Source organism: Coptis chinensis, chromosome 1, assembly GCF_015680905.1.
Source record: "Coptis chinensis isolate HL-2020 chromosome 1, ASM1568090v1, whole genome shotgun sequence".
Classification (NCBI taxonomy): Eukaryota; Viridiplantae; Streptophyta; class Magnoliopsida; order Ranunculales; family Ranunculaceae; genus Coptis; species Coptis chinensis.
Window position 1 is genome coordinate 47,862,577 of NC_141456.1, and position 22,536 is coordinate 47,885,112.

General features: G+C 36.1%; 1 protein-coding gene and 1 long non-coding RNA gene across 2 annotated transcripts; one reads left to right on the forward strand and one right to left on the reverse strand.

The window, feature by feature from the left end:
- The first annotated feature begins 722 nt into the window (after nucleotides 1–722).
- LOC147524333 (uncharacterized) lies at nucleotides 723–10,674 on the forward strand. Its single transcript, XM_086602947.1, has 3 exons — nucleotides 723–2,107; nucleotides 9,382–9,640; nucleotides 10,090–10,674. The coding sequence occupies exons 1-3, from the start codon at nucleotides 933–935 to the stop codon at nucleotides 10,267–10,269; spliced, it is 1,614 nt and encodes a 537-aa protein (XP_086459073.1). The 5' UTR covers nucleotides 723–932; the 3' UTR covers nucleotides 10,270–10,674.
- Nucleotides 10,675–12,814: 2,140 nt separating this feature from the next.
- LOC147524334 (uncharacterized) lies at nucleotides 12,815–16,216 on the reverse strand. The gene is made up of 2 exons (XR_015196933.1): nucleotides 15,991–16,216; nucleotides 12,815–13,617 (listed from the first exon to the last, which is right to left on the reverse strand). It is a non-coding gene; the product is annotated as an uncharacterized LOC147524334 (long non-coding RNA).
- Nucleotides 16,217–22,536: the final 6,320 nt, after the last annotated feature.

The following is a 22,536-nucleotide window of genomic DNA, read 5'->3' on the forward strand; positions in this document are numbered from 1 at the left end:
GATGAGAGATGAGAGAGTATACGAAAAAGAGAGCGAGTTGATGAGAGGCGGTAGTGAGAGAGAGAGAAGAGAGATGAGTGGGAAAGTTGTTTCTATTGGCAGTGAGAAAGAGAGAAGAGAGATCGAGAGGGAGAGTTGTTTTATTTTCCTATCATAGTGGGAAAATCTTAGGGTGACTAATTCAACTTTGGGGGAGGTGTTTTATTTTCCCACTTCTAGTGGGATAATTTGATTTGGCTAATTCCAAATAGTGTTTGTCAGGGCCCTTAAATACACCCAAACACTGACAAATGGTGCTTCTAGTGGGAAAATACAATTAGCCACCCCCATTTACCAGTTAACAAACACACCCTTAGAGGCTGGTTGGTAGTTGACTACAGATGCTGTAACGGTTAATCCAGTTTTGTTCGATACAACCCCAAAAGTTTATAGAGATTTACGACTGGTAAAGACAAGGATGCAATTTACAAGTTATTGTGACGAAAAATCTTCAATTTTGTAACTGTTTATGAGGAATTTCAATGCTAGCGCAAGATCTTTGTAAAAAATATTGTAATTGTTATTTTGTGAGCACATGTGTTCATTCAAAAACATGTAAACTTCAGTCGACTTAATAACTGTTATTTTAGTCCAATAGAAATCCGATCAAACCGTTCAAAAGAGTTCCCCGTAGAAAACTGCCAGCCTCTAATAAATTAGCTAGTGGCAACCCACGTAATTCTCACAAAACCCAAACCCCTTTCCCCAAAACTCATCTTTTACTTTCTCTCTCTCCCATCTAAAAAACAGCCCCTTCTTCACATTTCCCTCTCTTTAATCCACACCAAAAAACCAGACTCAAACTCAAAACCAATCCATTTCAACACCCAAAAATCTCATTTCTTGGTTCATAAAAAGAAGAGAAACAAAAAGAGAGGTGTGATGAATATGTAATGCATCATAAGAAATCTGAGCTTCAGATCGGAAAAGAAAGCAGCGGTGTATCTTCGGATTTTAATCCAACACCGCCTCTTTTTCCAACTGGTGTTATTCACACCCACCACCCACACCCACCACCTTCTAATAAATTTCTTCATCTTCAAATACAAATACCTTCTTCACCTTCTTCTTCATCATCTTGTTCTTCTTCTCCACAATTCATTAATAATAATAAAAAACATCAAAATGAATTACTATCCACACCTCATAAACGACCCATTATGAATAATCATAATCCACGTCAACTTTCTCATTCACCAACTCTTTCTTCTCTTCAACAACACCATCATCATCATCATAATAAGAAGAATGGGTCTGGGTCTGGGTCTGGGTCGTTACCCATTTCGAATACTAGTACATCGACAACGACGGGTATAACGAATTCCTATTGCCCATTTCATTTACATTTTCAAATACCATTTTCAACAAAGGTTCATTTCTTTAGAATATATCGTTATCTTCGTCGTTTACGTCTTCATCTACGTTTACTTTTATTATTATCATTTCCATCTTTTTACTTCTTTTTATCAAACCCGAATAGATCATTTTTCCTCGACTTCCTTTCGGCCATAGCCTTTTCGGCTGTTCTACTTGTGTCTCTTAATCTTGCATTGCCCCGTCTTCCTTCCATTCGTCTGTTTTTTGCGCGGTCGTTTCCTATTAAGTTAACTTCTGTTACTACTCCGTCTTCTAGGACTAGTTCTTCGCCCGTGTTTTGGTCCATTGGGTCTAGGCCGAAAGCTGAGAAGTTGGTGAATTCGGGATCTGGGGTACAGGTTTATAATAATGGGGATGTTTATGAGGGAGAGTTTCATAAAGGGAAGTGTTCAGGGAGTGGTGTGTATTACTATTATATGCAAGGGAGGTATGAGGGTGATTGGGTTGATGAGAAGTATGATGGGTATGGTGTTGAGACATGGGCGAAAGGGAGTCGGTATCGTGGGCAGTATAGGCAGGGATTGAGACATGGTTTTGGGGTATATAGATTTTACACTGGGGATGTATATGCGGGTGAGTGGTCGAACGGTCAGAGCCATGGATGCGGAGTTCATACATGTGAAGATGGGAGTCGGTATGTTGGGGAGTTCAAATGGGGAGTCAAACATGGCCTTGGACACTACCATTTCAGGTAATTCTTATGCATGCTTAGAAGTTTATTATTCTGCATTGTTGAATTTTGTGCGAAGTTCATAGTGAATTGGACTTCAAACTGAGGCTGTATTAGTCTATTTCGAGTTTTAGGAATAGTACTCTTTTAGTCCATGGAATTAAGTATACAAATGATCCCTACTTGAACGCAAATGTGGTGTTACATTTATTATAACTCAGGTATTATCACAACACCCTGGAATTCATGTGTTTCTCCTTCTTGGATTGAGTTATGGTTTGTTGTTTGTGATTCATTTGCATTTCCATATTCTTGAATCTAGGCCCCTATACGTGCCTCACTTTTGGTTTAGGCCCTCAGATTCGTTGTAATGAAATCCTAACACCGTAATTGACGAGTTCTCATATGCATTTCATTTTTTAGTTTTATTTATGTTATATGAATCATGGAACCCATCCTTTTTTTATATTCTCTGTTAATGTAGTAGTTTCAACATCATAGGAAATAGTTAAGGACACAATTAGCTCATTTTTACATCATAATCTTACTAAAGGTTTTCAGTTAACTCCTATGAGGTGATGCTGAATCAACTGCCCATCAGGCTTATTATTAGTGTAGTTTTGAGTACCTTGCAAAGGACATCATCTGTCATAAGTGGTTTATATTTCAGACTTGCGTAGTGTATTGTTGACGATTAGTTTTCAAATAACTTGTAAGGGACTGGTTGAGGTTTTTAGTTGCGTTTCTAGTCATGGACTATACCAAAAAATATCACTCTTTTATTCCCCCTGATTGGTAGTAGATCCAGGAATTTTCTGGTGTTCTCACAATCGTATTCAGCTTATTGAGAGCTATTTGCTTCAACTCAATTGTTCTTTTCTTTTGCTCTTACCGTGGGTCATCTTCTTTTCCACTTAACAATTGAATAACAATTATTAGCCTTGATTCAGCTCAAAACGTTATTTTGTTTGTCAACCTTTTGTAGTCAGAGACTACGATGATGTCGCTACTTATGCCTTTGTCAACCAATATACGTTAAGGTAATTAGGAAGTATGATTTTTAGTGGAGTGAAGTAGTGAACGGGATCTGAAAATCAATAATCTGAGGTTTACACGCAAGAAGGATCTGATCAGAACACTATGGTTCAAATAATCAAATGACAATAGAGGAAAATGTGCTCAACTAGCTTACAAGCTTACGAAGAACAGTACTTGATTATACTTGATTCTTTAGTGATAATGCTGTTAATGGTAACAAAGAGCACCAACAATAGAACTTAGGAGGGGATATTTGGGCCCTGAATTGTAGAGCGAGGAAAATCATTTGCAGACAGGAAGGTGATGTTTTTAAGAAGGAACTAGGGTTCTCCCTCGCAAGTTAATCTGGTGCTTGATTACCAGTGTTTGCTATTGGACTAGTGTTTGGTTTAGAGCACAGTAGAGTCTTTGAAGGATAAGATCTGAAGAATTGAGATCAAGTCTCTTTTTTTGTGACCTGATGCAAGTGCGGCTCTCAATTGAGTTTTCCTTATGTTTTATCTCTATCTTTTGGTATGGAGTTGGTGGGATTAATTTTTCTGGTTGAAGCTTAGTGTCTTTCGCTGTAATCAACTAATCATGTAGCCGTTGTGGTGCTCCATTAGGAATGGGAACAAAAAGTAGTTTTATCTGGCTGATGTTTGTGAACTTTTTTGAACCTTGTGTACCTAGAAAAGGGGGGAAAGGAGAGCTAGTTGTAGCCGTTTCCATATCTGTACGAACTCATTGTCTTTCTGCATTCACTCTAGGTTTTATTGACAAGTTTTGTGCTTCTGTTCCCACTTGCTGTCCAACTTGTCTACGGGTTGTTTGGATCCATGGTTTTCCTTGTGAGCCTTCGTCATAATTTTAGACTGGCCAACCTGTTTAAAGTTGATATTTTTCAGTGTTCTGAAATAGCGATAGGCGGTAGTCTGGCAGGGTCTAGCGCATAAATTGCCTGGCGGTTGATTTTTATGTTTTCATATAATCAAACTCACTTATTGAAAATGCATAAGAGTTCTTTAACCAAATATTTTATACTTGAAAGTTCAAACACAAATGCAAAACCTTCTTGAAAAGGCATAAGAGTTCTCCGCAGACAAAATTATGAACTAGTCACCTAGGAGTTTCTGCATATTCAAGTGATCATGAACTTTTTTTCTTGGTTTTCTAGTGATCACGAATTCGAGAAATGGATTTCGTGTCTGAAGAAGACGAAGTATTTAAGGGATTAGGTTTATACTTTTTTGTGTTTGAATTCAGGCTTATTGGGTTTTTCTTTTGCTGCCTTTTTTATTTTACCTCTTTTTCCGCCCCCCCTCCCCCCGGTTGGTCAGGGGAGTAGGGGATTGCCTAGGACGACTTTTAGAACACTAAGTATACTGACTGGTATATGTGGCACACAACATTATTATTATTATTATTATCATATAAGGCCTTTGCACATTTTACATTTAGAAAGTGTTCATGGTTTGTTAGCAATGGACACCAATTATTTTCTCAAAAATGTTCCAAACTTACTCAAGATTTGTAGATCAATTTAGCTGCTGAGTGAGAGTGAGCATGGGTACAATATGAGTGAAGACATGTGATCATGAAGGTTTCAAGAGTCTCTCATGAGACTCTAGTTTTACCTATCGTTGTTTTTTGGTAAATGAGAGTCTGAAGTTTATTGATCTCTTTTGGCATTTGGAAGTAGGTCTGCTAGTTTATTCTGGAGATGTGAACCAGTTTGTTTTGGTTTTCTTTTAGTAAGTTTGCCGCCAGATCTGTTTTTTAATCAGTTTCCTCATGCTTAGGTGTTGTGTCTTCCAACTTACACAATACCTAGGTGGCTGCAGAAGGTCTTTGTACGACATCGTGTCAAAAACAATCTATTGGGACAACCTTGTTGGTTTTAGGTATTGACTGTTGGACATTAAAGAACAGCTAAATTGTTATTGACTATTGGGACATTAAAGATTTGTAGGACCTTGTTTTTCTACAAAATTGTTTATTTCTAGTGTTTGGAGCTTTCCTTTTCCTTTTCCATCTTCTGTTGCTGAGCTGTTTTCTACCGCCTGGTAGCATTCAGTCCGATAGGTAAACATGTCAACTTAATTGCACCTGCACAAAAAAATAATGATACTCCTTCCTTTTGGCATTGCTTATATTCCCAGGGTATCACTTGCTTGGAATTGACTGGTTCTTTTCCAGGTTTTAATTCAGCCTGGTCAAGAAGCCTTATTTTATTGCTCCTCATTCTACATTGAATTGAAAACTCTTTAACCAAAGAAATTAGCAATTCTGTTTCCCCTAAATAAGTCTTGTTCCTCGTCACTTAAATTTTCATTTTCATATTGCTCCATATATATTCTTTTACTTTTGGATTCTTTCCCGTCATAGTTTTAAGAAACTGAGATTTCCATCAAATCTGCTGGTCAAAACAACTAGGGGTGACAGTTTTGTACATGACCCACTAACCCGTCACGAATCCGACACAAAATTAGTGGGCTCGGGTTGGGAAAAAAGGCTTTTGGGTTATTTAAGGGTTAACTCGCCGAACCCGTCAAATAAATGGGTTGGGTTAGGCCGTTAGGGTCATATATGTTAACCCGAGTAACCCGTTAGTAGACCTGATTAGTTCTCGGGTCTAATGGGTTGGGTATAACCTGTTTTAAGATAAGTTTCCTTATTTTTTTAGATCTCATCATTCCAAGTCCCAACTACCTAAAATAAACAACGAAAAGGAGAAGAATTAGCCATCATATTGATTCATTCGATAAAGATATGTTTCGTTATTCAATTTTCATTGATATGTAATTGAATTATGGATGGTTTTTGAGAATTAATATATTTTTTTTTATATATATATTTTTGATAGATAAAATCGTGAAATACTAAATATTTTGCATACAAGTTATTTGTGAATCCGATCCTAAATTAACCCCCTGGCTTAACGGGTCACCCGTTGGGTAACCCATTATATAGGCGAGTTGGGTTTGGGTTTGACAAACTCGACACGATTAGTCATTGGGTCGGGTTTAGGTTTGTTCTCCAAACCTGTGACCCGAATATGACACAACACGAACCCGACCCATTGCCACCGTTAGTTTAAAACAACAATTTAACTTGGTTTGGCTTTAAAGAAAACACATCAATCAATCAGTAATTGTTTTATGTAGAATTCGCTTAAAATGGTGTTTGTGTACTTAGTAACTTTTTCGAAACGCAAGTGAGACAGCTACATTAAAGCTTATCTAGTTTTAGGCTCCGGACGTGATGTATTATTGTATTGTGAAGGTCTTTCTTGAAATAACATACATCTTGTAATTTATGGCTGGGTGTAGTTATGGAGATCAAGTGATTGCAATTTGTTGTCCGAAAGAGGATAGTACAAGAACATATGGTATTGGGACCACTTAATAAGTTTTCTTAGGGCGTGTTTGAAACAAAAAGTTGCTTCTCCTAGAAGTCCTGATATATCTTGAACGCCAATTGGATGGTTTCAGTCAGCCTTTAAGATTCACGACTTACAAATCATGCTTAATTTGCCTCCCTACTCCATGTTTATATGAGTTGCAACTTGTCATAGTTGTGACGAGAATTTCACCTCTTAAGGCTAAGTCCAATGGTTTGGTGTGGCAAAACACCAAAACACAATAGCATAGTTGATAGGGTAAGTGCGATAGGGTTTATGGACCCAATGGTTTGTTTTTTTACCCGCCAGTGGCATAGGTGTCCAGCGAAAAAAAAACCAAAACAAAGTCAACCCATCCTAGCTGGTGGATAAGGAAAAAAATTAGCCGCACCAGCCGCCACTCCTACTGGCGTGTAGAGTTTTCTTTGATTTTGCTTCGTATCCGCCACTCCTATTGGCGTGTATAATTTATTTGGAAATTAAATCGAATTAAATCGATTTATTTGGAAATTCTAGCCGCTACACACAGAGGCGTGTAGATTTATTTTTCTGGCCGCCACTCGTTCTGGCGGGCAAAGCATACGCTATATCGTTAAAATTGGCGGTATACATAGCAAAACTTATACCGATAGCGTTGGCGGGTTAGCGTTTTGACGCACCATTGGATCACAATTTCGGTGATATTTGGTGTTTTGCCGCACCATTGGACTTAGCCTAAAAGTCCCGCGGAGTGGGGTGTTGAACTCCTGAAAATTAAGGATTTGTTGTGGATAACAATTATACAAGTTGATATTATGAGCATTACGAAATGTCACATCTAGGATTAAACTGCTTGAGTTATGCCTGTAATACACATTGTGGTCTATCAACACTCTTGTAAAGGGCACACTTAGATGGACATTTGTTTTGACGGATCCTCCATATTTCTGACTCCCAAAACCATTGGGTCAGAATATATGTAGGAAATTGCTATCGGTCTTGTAAGGAAGTATACATCATTGCCAGTCTCTGCCTTCAGATTTAATAGGTCTCCCAAGTTTGTGAACAAGGGGGCCTTTGTAGTTACATTTCTGTATCCAAGTGAGGAAAATACGCTTTATTTTGAAAGAAAAGTATTTTTAGTCTTCCGACTATTTCCTTGAGTCGTCTCTTTGATGGGCAAATGCCCCTGGAAGGCTGAAAGTGGGCCCAGCCTGAAGCCTTGGAGTAGTATGATTTCTGTTCTTTTGTAACATCGTCATTCCAAGTATCTGTGAATCATTTTTTAGTGGAGGAAATAGTTTGGGTGTTCTTGGGGTTCCTTCTCCACCATGGGAAACTATTTTGTTTGTGGGAGATCAGATCGCTTGGCTTGGTTTTTCCTTCAACAATGGGAAGACATGGGCTAAATTTGTTTTGTTGTTTGTACTGTGCTGCTCTGGTCCATTTTTCAGATGCTTGTACTGTAGATCGAGCCTATCCAACTTTTACCCAAATCAAATTATTACCGTAAAATATTTTTTTAGCTTAGATATTGATTTAGAGGAATTCATCAAAATTGGTAGAAAGGCAGACAAGGAAGATCGTTGGTAGATTATTACATCTTTTTATAATACCTTTGGTATCATGTTTAAGGGGGTGTTTTCCATTGATAATTACATTAAACCTTTGCTAATCACTGCTTTGTGGGTCGCAGAATTGAACTAGTCAAGGGGGTTTAGATTAGTCGGTTTGCTGTAGCCACATTCAATGATCTTGTACACACACACACACACACAAATTTTCTCTCTGTGGAAAATGGGTATAGACAGTAGAGATGCTGACAGAGTTAACTCTGCAATTGAGAATGGTGTATTTTGTATATAAGTGTATATTAGCATATGGGTGTTTATAGTTGTGTAATGTATATGCTGAATTACATTTCAGCAGTGGATGGAGAGCGGGGGTGGAAATGGGTTACATGGACACACCATATTTCAAAATTAACCCGTGTCGGATAAATATACACGTGTCTGTGTCGGACACACACTGACACATATTGTATGTGATATACCCGAATTCTCATTTTCGCCGTGTCAGACACTTCGTATCCGTGTCAGATATGGACACACGTATCTGTGTCAACTTAACTTAACATATAAGTAATATTTTAGTTCTTATCTCTAACCGCATTGTATAATATGCTGTGGTGATGAATAAATAATAAAACGAGGCTCTGATTAGCTGAGTAGTTGCATGGCCGTCTCTGGAACTCCACTAATCCGCCTGTCCCACTTTTTTATTTTCGCTTTTATTGCTGGAGTTCATCATAAAGTATGTGTTCCTCTTCCAATGCAACTTTTCTTTTTCACAGACATGATTGTGAATGTATGTCATTCAATAATGATAACTTGGTGGTATGAATGTCATACTATTTTTCTTCACATGATGAATGATGGTTATCATTTTGCAGCATATTATATCAAATATTATGTACTGTCCATGTGTGCACATTTTAGACTCCCAACACCTTTGCTTGTTCCATGCAGATTGGGTGGTACATGACAAGTTATGTTGGTCATAGTTTACATATCTACTGCACTAGTGAATAATGCTTATATGTATTCTGATAGTGTTACTCATTCTTTGTGGTAGTTAGTTTTTCTATCCATTACTTTGTCTATTCATGTAATCACTCAGCACAACATTCTGCATTTTGAGAAATAACAAGTTGCTTTTCTGCTTCTATTATACCATGTGCAAGTCTGTCTCGAATGTCCCTGCATATTTTATTTATTCTCTATTGACTGGGCTAAATGAATTCACCTGGAACTTGGTTTCTTGCAAACATGCACAAGGAATTGTACTAGTCTATGTAGTAGGCTATTTTTCAGTACCTAATTATGTTGTCGTGCAGAAATGGGGACACTTTTGCTGGAGAGTATTTTGCAGACAAAATGCATGGATTTGGTGTCTATCGTTTCGCAAATGGGCACCGATATGAGGGAGCCTGGCACGAGGGAAGAAAGCAGGGACTTGGGATGTACACATTTAGAAATGGAGAAGCTCAATCTGGTCACTGGCAAAATGGTATACTTGATATCCCAAGCACACAGAATATCCATCCAGTCTCACCCATTGCTGTTAATCATTCTAAAGTTCTGAATGCGGTTCAGGTATGATTGTCTCACCTTCATGGTAAAGCACTAAAGCTATGCTTCTATGCTCTATGCACGTTTAGAACAACGAATAAGGAGGAGAATTGTAGAGTTACTGTTGTTCTCAGTAATATAGAAGAAAAGTACTGGCTTAGAATCCTACTCAGTCAGTTAACCTTCCTCTCATTCCAGGCCATTCTTACCCTAAAATTAAATTTATTTTTTCTATTGTCTGAATATATAATATTTATAAAGAAAGGGCTTTTGCAATGTTTTTAAATATTGGCAAAAGGTAGCAGTTGGTCCAGTTAATATTTGTCATTTTGTATCCTTCATAGCCTTCAGCAAAATGTACTTGTAGTTTTCTTGATTTAGAGAACCTTGACAACTTGAGCAGAGGCAGACAATAAATTGGAGACAAAAACAAGTGAAAGAATTAGCTTTTGATTGTTTTTGCTTTGTTACAGGAAGCACGACGTGCTGCTGAGAAAGCCTATGATGTGGGAAGAGTTGACGAGAGAGTGAACAAGGCTGTGGCAGCAGCCAACAAGGCAGCTAATGCAGCAAGAGTCGCAGCTGTAAAAGCTGTCCAAAAGCGGATGCATCACCACCATCATAATGATGAGTTACCACTGCCAATTGTGTGATTTTTAATTGAGCCTGTCCTTGACATTTTTCTTTTATTTGGTAATTTCTCGTGAATCTCTTTTTCATGTCTTAAGAGGATGCAACATGAGGTGCTGCACAGTACCATTTTTCAGTTGTAGAAGAAGACAGCTCCTGGAGGTGGACTTGTTACGTTTTCATGTAGGCTCTTTGTGTATTATGTACAGTATAGGGGGTATGGTTTATGAGTTGAGCAGTGATGCCCGTAGGTGGCAAGAGAAATTAGGGGTCCCCTAATTTTTTTTTCTCAATTTTCTTTTTTGTGTAAAGAGTGGTAGCTAGTTGTAATGTAAACCCGGGTGCCGGGGTGAAACCTCAGCCCAACCAGTGTTGTATGTGACTATGTCACTCTTACGAAGTAATGAAGGGTGCATGGTAAATCTCTCTGAGCTGATTTCCTCGTCAATATACGACAGGTAGCTTGATCGTCATGGTAGGTCTGTCCAGGCCAATGTCAGTGTCCACTGACAACTCTGTGTAACCAATTAACCATACAAAATGTGGAGGAATTTTCTTTTGAAAAAACAGCCAAAGTGGGTAACGTAATTTCCTGAAAAATTCAATTTGGGTAAAATATTTTTTTTCTCATCAATTTGGGTAATGTACTTATTAAATTTGTCAATCCAGGTAATATGTTAACTTGCTTTTCAAATCAGCTGTTATCTAATATAAACAAATTCTTTAATTCAAAAATGTTTTTTCCAAGTACGAAAAATGTTGGACATGTATACTAAAAGTAGACCAGTGGAAGAAGGCATGTGAAAGTCACATGTGAAGAAAGCACGTGAGTAGAAAAATACCGTTGTTATTAGCGCGTGGTTATTAATCGTCTTCTCCAACAAATAAAAGTAGTCGTTTGTTTGTTTCTCTCTACTAATTTCTTCTATTTGTTTTTTCTCAAAATTACTTCGATTTAATTAGAAATTGAGGCTCAGATAATGTGAAGTTAATCTATCCTTATTATACTGCATCTCTTTGTTTCAATTTCAAAATTTTATTTATTCAATTTCATTTGTTTTAAAATAGATAATGAGTTCGAGCACAGTCAATTCTGGCTATTCTTGTTACTGTGGAGATCTTGCACCTATCCAAGTTTCTTTCACTGACAAGAATCCAGGAAGGAGATTTGCTGGATGCAAGAAATTTCCAAATGGGTATTGCTTATTTTTCGTATGAGTTGATGATTACGTGAATCCAGGGCAAAAACATAAGGAGTTGTATACGAGGCATGAAGCACTGAAGCATAAGTATGAATCTTTGCTTCATGCAAAAGTGAATTCAGGGAGACCAAATCAGGATTTGTATATAAGTATGAAGTGCTGGAGCTTTGAGTGATGTGAATGTGGAACTGAAGAATTTTAACAAGTTATTAAGAGAAACTTTGGATGATGAGAAGAGGCTCAAGGTGGAGTTGTTTGAACAATCGAATGAAATGGAGAAGAAGTATTTAGCTAGTAGGAAAGCATGCAGGAAAGCATACCTTTTTATCCTTATTGTCGTTGTGTTATGGTTGTTGCCTAATGCTTAAATGGAGTCAGTTGCTGATGTTGCTATGGGTTCCCATTTTGGTGTAATTATAAGGAACTTAATTAGAAATGTACTTTGATTTTGCTTGTCATTTTGGTTTATATGCTCATGTATATTACTAGGCTGAACAAAAATGAACTGAAATACTCTGAAACAGAAACATAACTAAAATCATTTTGGTTGAACATCATTTTGGTTGTCAGAAACATAATTGAAAACTGAACAGATCGCGACTAAAACAAGAATATTAAACATGAAAGAAAACATAAAACATATTGAAAACAGAAGCAAAGGAAAACATAGAAAACATACACACATAGAACTAATACACACATATAACTAATACAACATGATTTACATCCTACCAACATCACTTCTTTTTCTTTTTGATCATGCAAACACCAGCAGCATGCAGTGCTAGAACAATTTCCTTAACTTGTTGCCTCTGTTATGGGTTTGGTGGTGGTGGTGGTGGTGGAGCTACTGCATTTGCCTAGAGCCTTGTTGATCTTCTCAAACAAGTAAATGATCCTGCTTTAATTCATTTGGTGGAGGATCTGATTTCTTAACATTTTCAAAACCCGGTGGTGGACCTTCAGTTTCTTCTCCATTGACATGTTCTTCTAAAACATCTATAAAATACCTCTGCCCACACCTACGACATGCAACCAATTTCAACTCATCATCACACAACAAAACCTCCATAAACACCCTCCTACCAATATTACTATTTCTCCTCATGATATCAAGAATTGCATCATTCTCATCAGCAACCATACTTATCTTTCCCTTCACCATTTCTATTCTACTAACCTGTAAAAAATAAAATGACATACAACTATTTTTATAGCAGTAAGAATGGTACATGTATTCAACATTCCAACCAATTCTACCTGATACAACAATTTACAAAGCAACACGAATTACAAGTCATTTAATAAAAATTGATTCATTGATTCATTGATTCAAAGTTAGAGTCTAGTTTAGTCTAGTCTTACATTTCAATCCTTCATTAAATTTGTTATAGACTTACCACACAAAAAAGTAATAAAGTTAATACATGTTAATACATTCCTTGCATAATTCCACCAAATCCAAAAAACTAATCCAATCCAAATAAAGCATAGCCCATAGCCTATATAGTGTCTTGGTCCATGTTCCAATCCAAAAAACTTAAACATCCAAAATCCAAACATACCAAACACAAACCATTTACTTCCATGGTTTCCTTTGATCACCATTGTTTACCTTACCACCCCTAGTCCTTACTCCCACTTCCTTTTTTGCCTTTGGAGGTGGTGGACTTGGAGTGACACAAGCTGATTTTGCAGAACTTGATGCCCTTGGCCTTGGAGGTAGTTTTTCCCTTTTTCTTTTTGGCACTGATGCCCTTAGTGTTGCCTCCCTGCTTGGTATTGACTCCCTTGCTGTTGAGTGCTTTCTTTTTGATTGCATTGGTTGTGACTTCATTGGTGCTATTGACTCCATTGGTGTTGCTACTGACTTCATTGGTGTTGAGTGCTTTCTTCTTGATTGCCTTGGTTGTGACTCCATTGGTGTTGAGTGCCTTCTTCTTGATTGCCTTGGTTGCGATTTCATTGGTGGTGCTATTGACTCCATTGGTGTTGCTACTAACATCATTGGTGGTGCTACTGACTCCATTGGTGTTGAGTGCTTTCTTCTTGATTGCCTTGGTTGTGACTCTATTGGTGTTGAGTGCCTTCTTCTTGATTGCCTTGGTTGTAACTCCATGGTGTTGCTATTGACTCCATTGCTTCAGTTGACTCTACATGCACATTAACCTATAACAATACAATATATAACAAAACAAAAATAAAATACATGTATATCTTAAACTAGACTCCAAGTAAAACAAATAAATATATCTTAAACAAAACAAAAAGAAAATACATGCATACATGGAAAAATAAATACTTACAAGTGTTGGACAAGTTTTTATGTTTTGACCAACATTATGGCAGTTGGAGCACTTCATTTGCCTCCCAATTCTACAGACTCCAGTCCTATGAGTTTCTTCATTTGGGTCATTTATTCTACATTTTTTAGGACTACTAGGCATCCTTCTTTGTATAGGTGGTAGTAAGACCTGCAAATATGGTATTGGCCAAAGTTTTATCCCCATTGACAAGCACAAGGAAATGGTCATAAGCCTTTCTCATTTTCTCAACTTTATACCACTCAATGACTTACTTACATGGATTATCTTTCAACTGGTTAATAACAGAAACTGCATGTGCACAAGGTCCCTTGAGATCCCACATTCTACATGCACAAGTTTGATTCTTCAAATCAACTGTATATTCATTGTGTTCATTGTGTCTCACTTCATATTTATGATTCCCATATATGGTGGTGTGAATGACAGAACCTGTGGTCCTTTTTGCTTTTCTCCAAAATTTTCATACCATTAGGAGATATCTGGTCATTCCACATACCTATATTGTCTCTCTGCTTCTGTAACCTATTTACTATATATAGCCTGATATGCTCTAACATGGATATGATTGGTTTTGGTCTTGCTTCTAGTATACAACCATTAAAGCATTCACATATGTTATTCTGAACATGAATATGTAGAGAAAAAAGCCCTTGACCACTGAACTGCATTTTGACCCATCAAATAATCATAAGCACTTACGTTAATTAGCTGCCTTTTATCATCCATAACAAGCTTAAACTCCTATGCTGTTCCAGACTTTGAAGCTTGCCAAAATAGTTGCTTCAGCTGACTACTCTTGTGACTCTTCCTAAAATTTTGATAAATATGTCTAGCACACTACCCTCTGCCAAAGGCATCCACTCTGCAACTGCAGGAATGGGACCTTTTTGTTGGTCTGTGATGATAGTCACCCCATTGCCTTGAGTTATAAAAGTTGCCCATTATCTCCAAGAACACCCTTCTGCACAATTAGCAAGAAGCTTCATTCTAGAACTTTTCTCAAAATGAATAGGATATCCCCCCTTTACAGCATAACACCTAAGCAAATGCATTAGTTCATCATGGTTTGTAAATCTCATCCCTAACACGTACAGGAAGAACTAAGAAATGGTACTGTTAGGGTTGAAAAATGGATACTTTGGTTTTTTCCTAACAATTAAACCATCCTCATCACTTGACTAAGATGAACTATCATAATCAGACGAGTCTGCATACTCACTGTCATAATTTATATTCACATCAGGTTCACATACTTGAGGTTCACACACTTGAGGTTCACTCACTTTAGGTTAACTCACTTGAGGTTCAATCACTTCAGGTTCTTTAGATAACTCCCTAGTTCTGAGTTTTTTACCCATCAACTTCTTCACTCTCACCTCTATGAGTTCTTCGTCATCATCACTCAAGTGATCTAGTGATGTAGCATCAATATCACTACCACTATCATCCTCCTCCATATGAAACTGTCTAATAGCTGCAACCTCATCATCAGAATCACTAACATCACTAGACCTCACAGTGTCATAATTAACAACATTAGCTTCCAATATAATCTCTCCACTGTACGTGTTCTATATACGGTTCAGCCACCCGATGGCCTTCAATATCTTTTAGCATTTGATTAGTGTTTTCATCACTGTAAATTAACCTCAACCCAGATTCAAATGTTTTACCAGAACCAATTAAATAATACATTTTAGTCACATCTATCAATCCCAAGTCTTCCTTCACCATACCAATTAACTTGAAATATGATATTTTATCTATATCATAACCATCACTATACCAAACTTGTCCCCCACTGTAAAACAAACCCCCTTCATCAACAAACTTTCGCCCATATTGCAATTCAATAGCAACAATACCCACTGCATACAAGACATGACTAATTAAAATACAGAAACCTACGACCAAATTAAGCATGTGAAAAAACATGTATATTATAAGCATAAAATAAGCAAATAAACATAAAATATCACAGTGTATTGTCAAATTCGAAGCATATAAGCATAAAATATTCATAGCGCGAACAAAATAAATATTATAAGCATACTTAAAACATTTCCCAAGAAACAAGTGCAAAACCTCAAATTTCTCCCAAATTTTAGTAATTAAAAACCCTAATTTTTACAAATCCCTAAATGAAACTGTGCAACCCAACATTTATGCTATTTCAGAGCTTTATTCTACACGGATAGAAAATTCTAATACTTACTTGATGCCAATTGTACGAATACTTTCGCCCCAAACCCTAATTGTCTTGTCTTTCTTAGCCTTCAATACCAAATGAGTAGTGGAATCATCGAGCTAGGTAGAGAATTTGTTGTGATATTTTGTTGTGAAATTAACGAATTATCGAGCTAGGTAGAGAATACAACTCCAGAAAGAATATGGTTATGTTGTTTTGCTCCCGCGTAGATGTTAAGTCTGCAAACATAAAAAATAATATTCATTTTTTTTCAATAATAATAAAAAAATAAATAAACATAAATAGATATATTACACATGTAAAAATGACTGTCACATAGGTTGATTTGAACGACAAGTTAACAGATTACCTAGATTGATGAATTTAATAAGTACGTTATCCAAATTGACGAGAAAAAAAGTACGTTACCCAAATTGAATTTTTGGGAAAGTACGTTACCCACTTTGGCTATTTTTTTAGTTTCTTTTATTTTAAATTAGTTAAAATATTAAATATCACGAAAACTACATGTTACCAAGGAACAAAATTTTCGAAAAATAAAAATAAAAAATCAATGGCCCTTTTCTCTCATGGTGTCTTTCTCTCTCTCTCTCTCTCTTAGGGTTTCGAATTTGAAACCTAAACCCCAAAAAATCCAACTGGCTGTTCAGAGATATATCTTCAATTCTCTGGTATATGGGTTTGGTTAGTATGAGTTCGGGGGTCTGGTGAGAGGTGTTTCGGGATCTCTCTTGGATTTCCCTCATATTCTTTGCCACCTAGAAGTGATTTTGCCCCCCTGTTTTGTCTATGCTCTTTCTCTTGGCGGTTTGTTCGGTGTAACTCTAGTAGTTCGATGCTCAAGCGGCGAGAAGAAGTGATTGTTTTCGAATTTGAAAATTAAAAGGCAAGGCCGACTGGTTGTGAAGTTTGGTCTTCTCATGGTTACCCTGGAGGTTTTACTGTGTTGTGGTTTGGATTGGGTGTGTGAGCTTGGGACGGCAGAGATGTGCTGGATAAAGCTCGGAACTTGACTCAAAGATGCGGCTGGTTGGAACTTTGGAGGTGACTGTTGGCAGGAGATGACCTTTACAACCTCTCTGGACTGGTTTGTTTTGGATTGGGATCGAGAGTTGGATTCTTAGCTGCTGAAATTTGGTTTCTATGGTGGGCTGGTGGATCTGTCAGGAGGTGGGGCAAAGGACTTTGAATGGAGGGCCTAGTTGGTTGATTGGTGGCGCTGGGAAAGAGCTGCTGCCATAGTTGGTGGTAGCTGTTGCTGGCGGGTAGAAAAGATGGTGGTGGGTTGTCTCGATCTAGATCCACTTCTCAAATGGGTTGTATTGGTTGGGCTCGGGTTGTTTGGATACTGGCCCGATTAGTTGGGCCGGTTTATCTAGAGCGTAGACTTGAGCCTAGCTAAGGGGATTTTCACCAGCTTTTGGTCTCATATGCTTGAACCTAGTTTGAGCTATGCCTAATAGGGTTTCAACGTAGTTAGTACCAACATGGTTCCTTAATTGCACCAAGATGTTGAATTTTCCACGGTTCACTTGCATATCCGCGTGATTTGTTGTATAGAACATTGTAAACGAGGATGCGAGTGGTACTATGAATGTAAGGATATATTATATTAATACAGGTGGGGATCTGCCTAACCCTAGCTTAATCTAAAAAAAAAAAAAAAAAATTCCTAAATTTTCACTAAAATTTCGTGCAATTTTTTGTTTTTGGTAGGCATAGAAACATTTTGAACCCTACACTTTCTATTTGCAAGTTTTAGAAGTGATGACATCACTTTTCACGAAAATTTCGATACTTTTTTTTTTTTTCCGATTTTCATCCATTTTGTTCACTAATTTGTAGTTTTTCATGAAACTTTCGAAATAGTAGCAAATGCAATAAATATTTAAAATAGAAGCTAGTTTTGTCTATTTTGTATTTTTATTTACTAAGTTACTAATCAATAATGACCTAATTTTTCTCAAACAAGTTGAGTCGTCCAAAGATTTAAGAGAAATCTAATTTCACTTAGATAAGCTATCTCTTCTCCCTCCATTTTGATTAGTGAGATGAGGGACATTTGATTAGTGAGATATATATATGTCTATTTGAGAGGATTATTAATTTTGAGATAAGGAGCTGCTTATTTTGGTCATTTTTGGTATATAGACAATTAAATTTGAAAGTATAGTTGTTGGGTGATCTTGGACACACCCATAAAAACACTCCCGTACCCTATAACTAACTAAAGTTTTTGTCGTACCCCAACAACCGCCTCAATCCAATAATATCTCCCAAATTAATTTGAAGTATTTCCAATGGGGACAAAAATTAAAAAAAAAAATGCAAAAAAAAAAAACAAAACAAAAACACGCCCTTTTTTTCGGCAATCTTATTCTTTCCCCATTCGTCAAAATTTGATTATTGTTTTTTTTTTTTAAAAAAAATTTATTTATCCTCATTAGATTGGTATTCATCCCCATTACTTTGGTATGGTTGATTCAAATTAAAAGTGGGTAATTAGTGAGAGAAATGTTGCTAAAGAAGAGGTTATTGGAGAAGAAATCAATATCGTTTTTTTTAATAGAAAAAGAACATGTTCTTATTCCTTTTCAATTACAAGTGAAAAACCTAGAATATCTACGGTTAAGTATTGGTCCTTAATATATTCTAATAAATGAATTGTTTTGTCTTGGGTACGCCTAATAAAAAGAATGATAATTTAGGAACATAAATGTGTCTAAAACAATTTTATTTATTTATTTTAAAGTTGGGGTATGAGAGTGTTTTTATGGGTGTGTCCAAGATCACCCTAGTTGTTACCTATATTTATTATTTTTGTTAATGTATTTGCAATTTTTCTCTTACTTTTCGTGAAAATTTATCGAAAATTTCTATATTTTCGTTTTCTGTGGTCACTGAAACAATGACCAAAAACAAAATTTAATTCCTTGCATGTTATATTAACAAGATAAAATCTTATAAAAGTATAACATTTGGTTCTGGTCCTGTTCTTCTTTTTTATAATAGCCACCACTCTGTTTTGGTTCTAAAATTTTCGGTTCTTTTTATCTTCATCTATAGTTGTTGCATTATAATGAGATTAGGTGTAATTAAATGTAAAAACACTAACTATTCTATTTTTTTTTTGGTAATCGCTAACTACTCTTTAGCTTACTTTGTTTGCCACTCTAAAACGCTACGTAGAGTCTTAAGACTCTTTGTTATCGACCGGTGGATCACCATGCAACACTATTGGCTATTTTCAGGGACGGAGCCAGGATTCTAAGCTAGGGGGTGAGAAAACTACATGGAGCCAGGATTCTAGCTTTTAACAACGGTCAAACTCAATTGACTTAGATGTGTTGTGGTCTTGGGGGTAAACCTCTAGATGAAAGAACTAGGGGGAGGGTGGGGGCGGGGGGGGAGAACCGGGGATAAAACTAAGGGGGATAAAAGTTGGCCTAAGTTCTGTGGGATAAAGCTAGAAAACTATTAAAAGGGCAAAAGGCAATGTAGTCTTTTTACATGCATTGATCAAAAAGATAACAATCAAACATGGTTGACTTGGATGTGGTGTGGTCTTGGGGGTAAAGCTAGAAAACACTGGAGAGATTATGTGCACATCACCCCAACCCACCCCCCAACAAAAAAAAGTATATAATTTTTTTTTGTCATGAAGTTAACTACTTAAGCATTTAAGCCATTAATTGATACTATTATGTCTATATATATCTATATAATCTAGTCCATAAGTCTACAATAATTCAACAAATTGTTAACTTCCTATAATGCTATAATTCTATATAACCCTACTATAATGTGGAGAAAACTATAAAAGATTAACATTGAAAATAAAAAATTACCTTGTTTTGTTTTTTTAAGTGGAAATTTACCTTGTTTTGTCTTTTTAAATGGAAATTTTATTGATAATGATAACAAGTTTTACAAAAATGTGGATAAACGTGTAACAAGTTGCGCCGCAAGTTCTTTATGAATTTGTTTTTTATTTTTTTTTGGGTTGAGGTCTGGCGTTTGTTTAAGAATTGAGAGTGAAAGAAAGGAGGGAGAGCTTACGGGGTTTGTTATAGGTGATTAGAATTATACAAATTGACCAGTTGGGCTTTGGGCCTTTGGCTATTTGTTTGTCTCATTAACACATCAAACATTCAAAAACACATTTGTCCCTCTTTAATGGTTCTGGACTCAAAATAAATGATAAATGATAATTTTGTAAGGGCAAAAAGAAGTTAAAAAACGTTAGTTTATTGAAATATTTTTTATTAGTTTTTTTTTTCATACTATTTTTTTTGTTGATTATATTCTCACTATAGTTGTAAAAATTTTGGGGGTACGGTAGTGGAAGTTTGCTAAAATAATTGGGGGGGGGGGGGTGCAAGTCTTTATAGTTTGAAGATTTTTATAGGCAATTAGTTATATGGCAGTGGAGCTTTTCTAATCTCAGGGGGTGCAACCACCCCCACACGCTTCAACGCCTTCAATATTTTATTTGCTACTTTCTATAGTATTAAGGATATCGATATCTTCTCTTGGATTTTATAATTTTTGTTTAATTGCTTTGGTTTTGTTGTACTGCATGGGTACTAGACGTCTTCTCTAGATGAAAGAACTGGGGGGTAAAACTAATTGGCCTAAGTTTGGGGGGTAAATCTCTAGATGAAAGAACTGGGGATAAAACTAATTGGCCTAAGTTCTGTGGGATAAAGCTAGAAAACTATTAAAAGGGCAAAAGGCAATGTAGTCTTTTTACATGCATTGATCAAAAGATATGATCAAACATGGTTAACTTGGATGTGGTTGGTCTTGGGGTGTAAAGCTAGAAAACACTTGGAGAGATTATGCACATCATTTGACCCCCCCAACAACAAAAAGTATATATTTTTTTTTTTTTGTCATTAAGTTAACTACTTAAGCATTTAAGCCATTAATTGATACTATTATGTCTATATATATTTACATAATGTAGTCCACAAGTCTACAACAATTCAACAAATTGTTAACTTCCTATAATGCTATAAGTCTATATAACCCTACTATAATGTGGAGAAAACTATAAAAGATTAACATTGAAAGTAAAAAATTATCTTGTTTTGTTTTTTTAAGTGGAAATTTTATTGATAATGATAACTAGTTTTACAAAAATTTAGATAAACGTGTAACAAGTTGCGCCGCAAGTTCTTTATGAATTTGTTTTTTATTTTTTTTGGGTTGAGGTCTGGCGTTTGTTTAAGAATTGAGAGTGAAAGAAAGGGAGGAGAGCTTACGGGGGTTTGTTATAGGTGATTAGAATTATATAAATTGACCAATTGGGCTTTGGGCCTTTGGCTATTTGTTTGTCTCATTAACACATCAAACATTCAAAAACACATTTGTCCCTCTTTAATGGTTCTGGACTCAAAATAAATGATAAATGATAATTTTGTAAGGGCAAAAAGAGAAGTTAAAAAAAACGTTAGTTTATTGAAATATTTTTTATTAGTTTTTTTTTCATACTATTTTTTTTGTTGATTATATTCTCACTATAGTTGTGAAAATTTTGGGGGTACGGTAGTGGAAGTTTGCTAAAATAATTGGTGGGGGTGTGCAAGTCCTTATAGTTTGAAGATTTTTATAGGCAATTAGTTATATGGTAGTGGAGCTTTTCTAATCTCAGGGGGTGCAACCACCCCCACACGCTTCAACGCCTTCAATATTTTATTTGCTACTTTCTATAGTATTAAGGATATCGATATCTTCTCTTGGATTTTATAATTTTTGTTTAATTGCTTTGGTTTTGTTGTACTGCATGGGTACTAGACGTCTTCTCTATATGAAAGAAATGGGGGGCAAAACTAATTGACCTAAGTCGGGGGGGGTAAATCTCTAGATGAAAGAACTGGGGATAAAACTAATTGGCCTAAGTTCTGTGGGATAAAGCTAGAAAACTATTAAAATTAGCTAATTAAGCTGATTGGCCTAAGTTCTGGGGGTGTAAATCTCTAGATGAAAGAACTGGGGGATAAAACTAATTGGCCTAAGTTATATGGGATAAAGCTAGAAAACTATTAAAAGGGCAAAAGGCAATGTAGTCTTTTTACATGCATTGATCAAAAAGATAACAGTCAAACATGGTTGACTTGGATGTGGTGTGTTCTTTGGGGGGGGGTAAAGATAGAAAACACTGGAGAGATTATGTGCACATCACCCCAGCCCACCCCCCAACAAAACAAAGTATATAATTTTTTTTTTTGTTATGAAGTTAACTACTTAAGCATTTAAGCCATTAATTGATACTATTATGTCTATATATATCTACAAAATCTAGTCCACAAGTCTACAACAATTCAACAAATTGTTAACTTCCTATAATGCTATAAGTCTATATAACCCTACTATAATGTGGATAAAACTATAAAAGATTAACATTGAAAGTAAAAAATTACCTTGTTTTGTTTTTTTAAGTGGAAATTTTATTGATAATGATAACTAGTTTTACAAAAATTTGGATAAACGTGTAACAAGTTGCGCCGCAAGTTCTTTATGAATTTGTTTTTTATTTTTTTTTGGGTT

What these genes read in the sequence shown, in the direction of transcription:
- LOC147524333 (XM_086602947.1), top strand. Translation starts at nt 933, where the DNA reads ATGCATCATAAGAAATCTGAGCTTCAGATCGGAAAAGAAAGCAGCGGT. An exon ending in CTTGGACACTACCATTTCAG is followed by an intron (nt 2,108 to 9,381) that starts GTAATTCTTATG and finishes GTTGTCGTGCAG; the next exon opens with AAATGGGGACACTTTTGCTG. An exon ending in AAGTTCTGAATGCGGTTCAG is followed by an intron (nt 9,641 to 10,089) that starts GTATGATTGTCT and finishes GCTTTGTTACAG; the next exon opens with GAAGCACGACGTGCTGCTGA.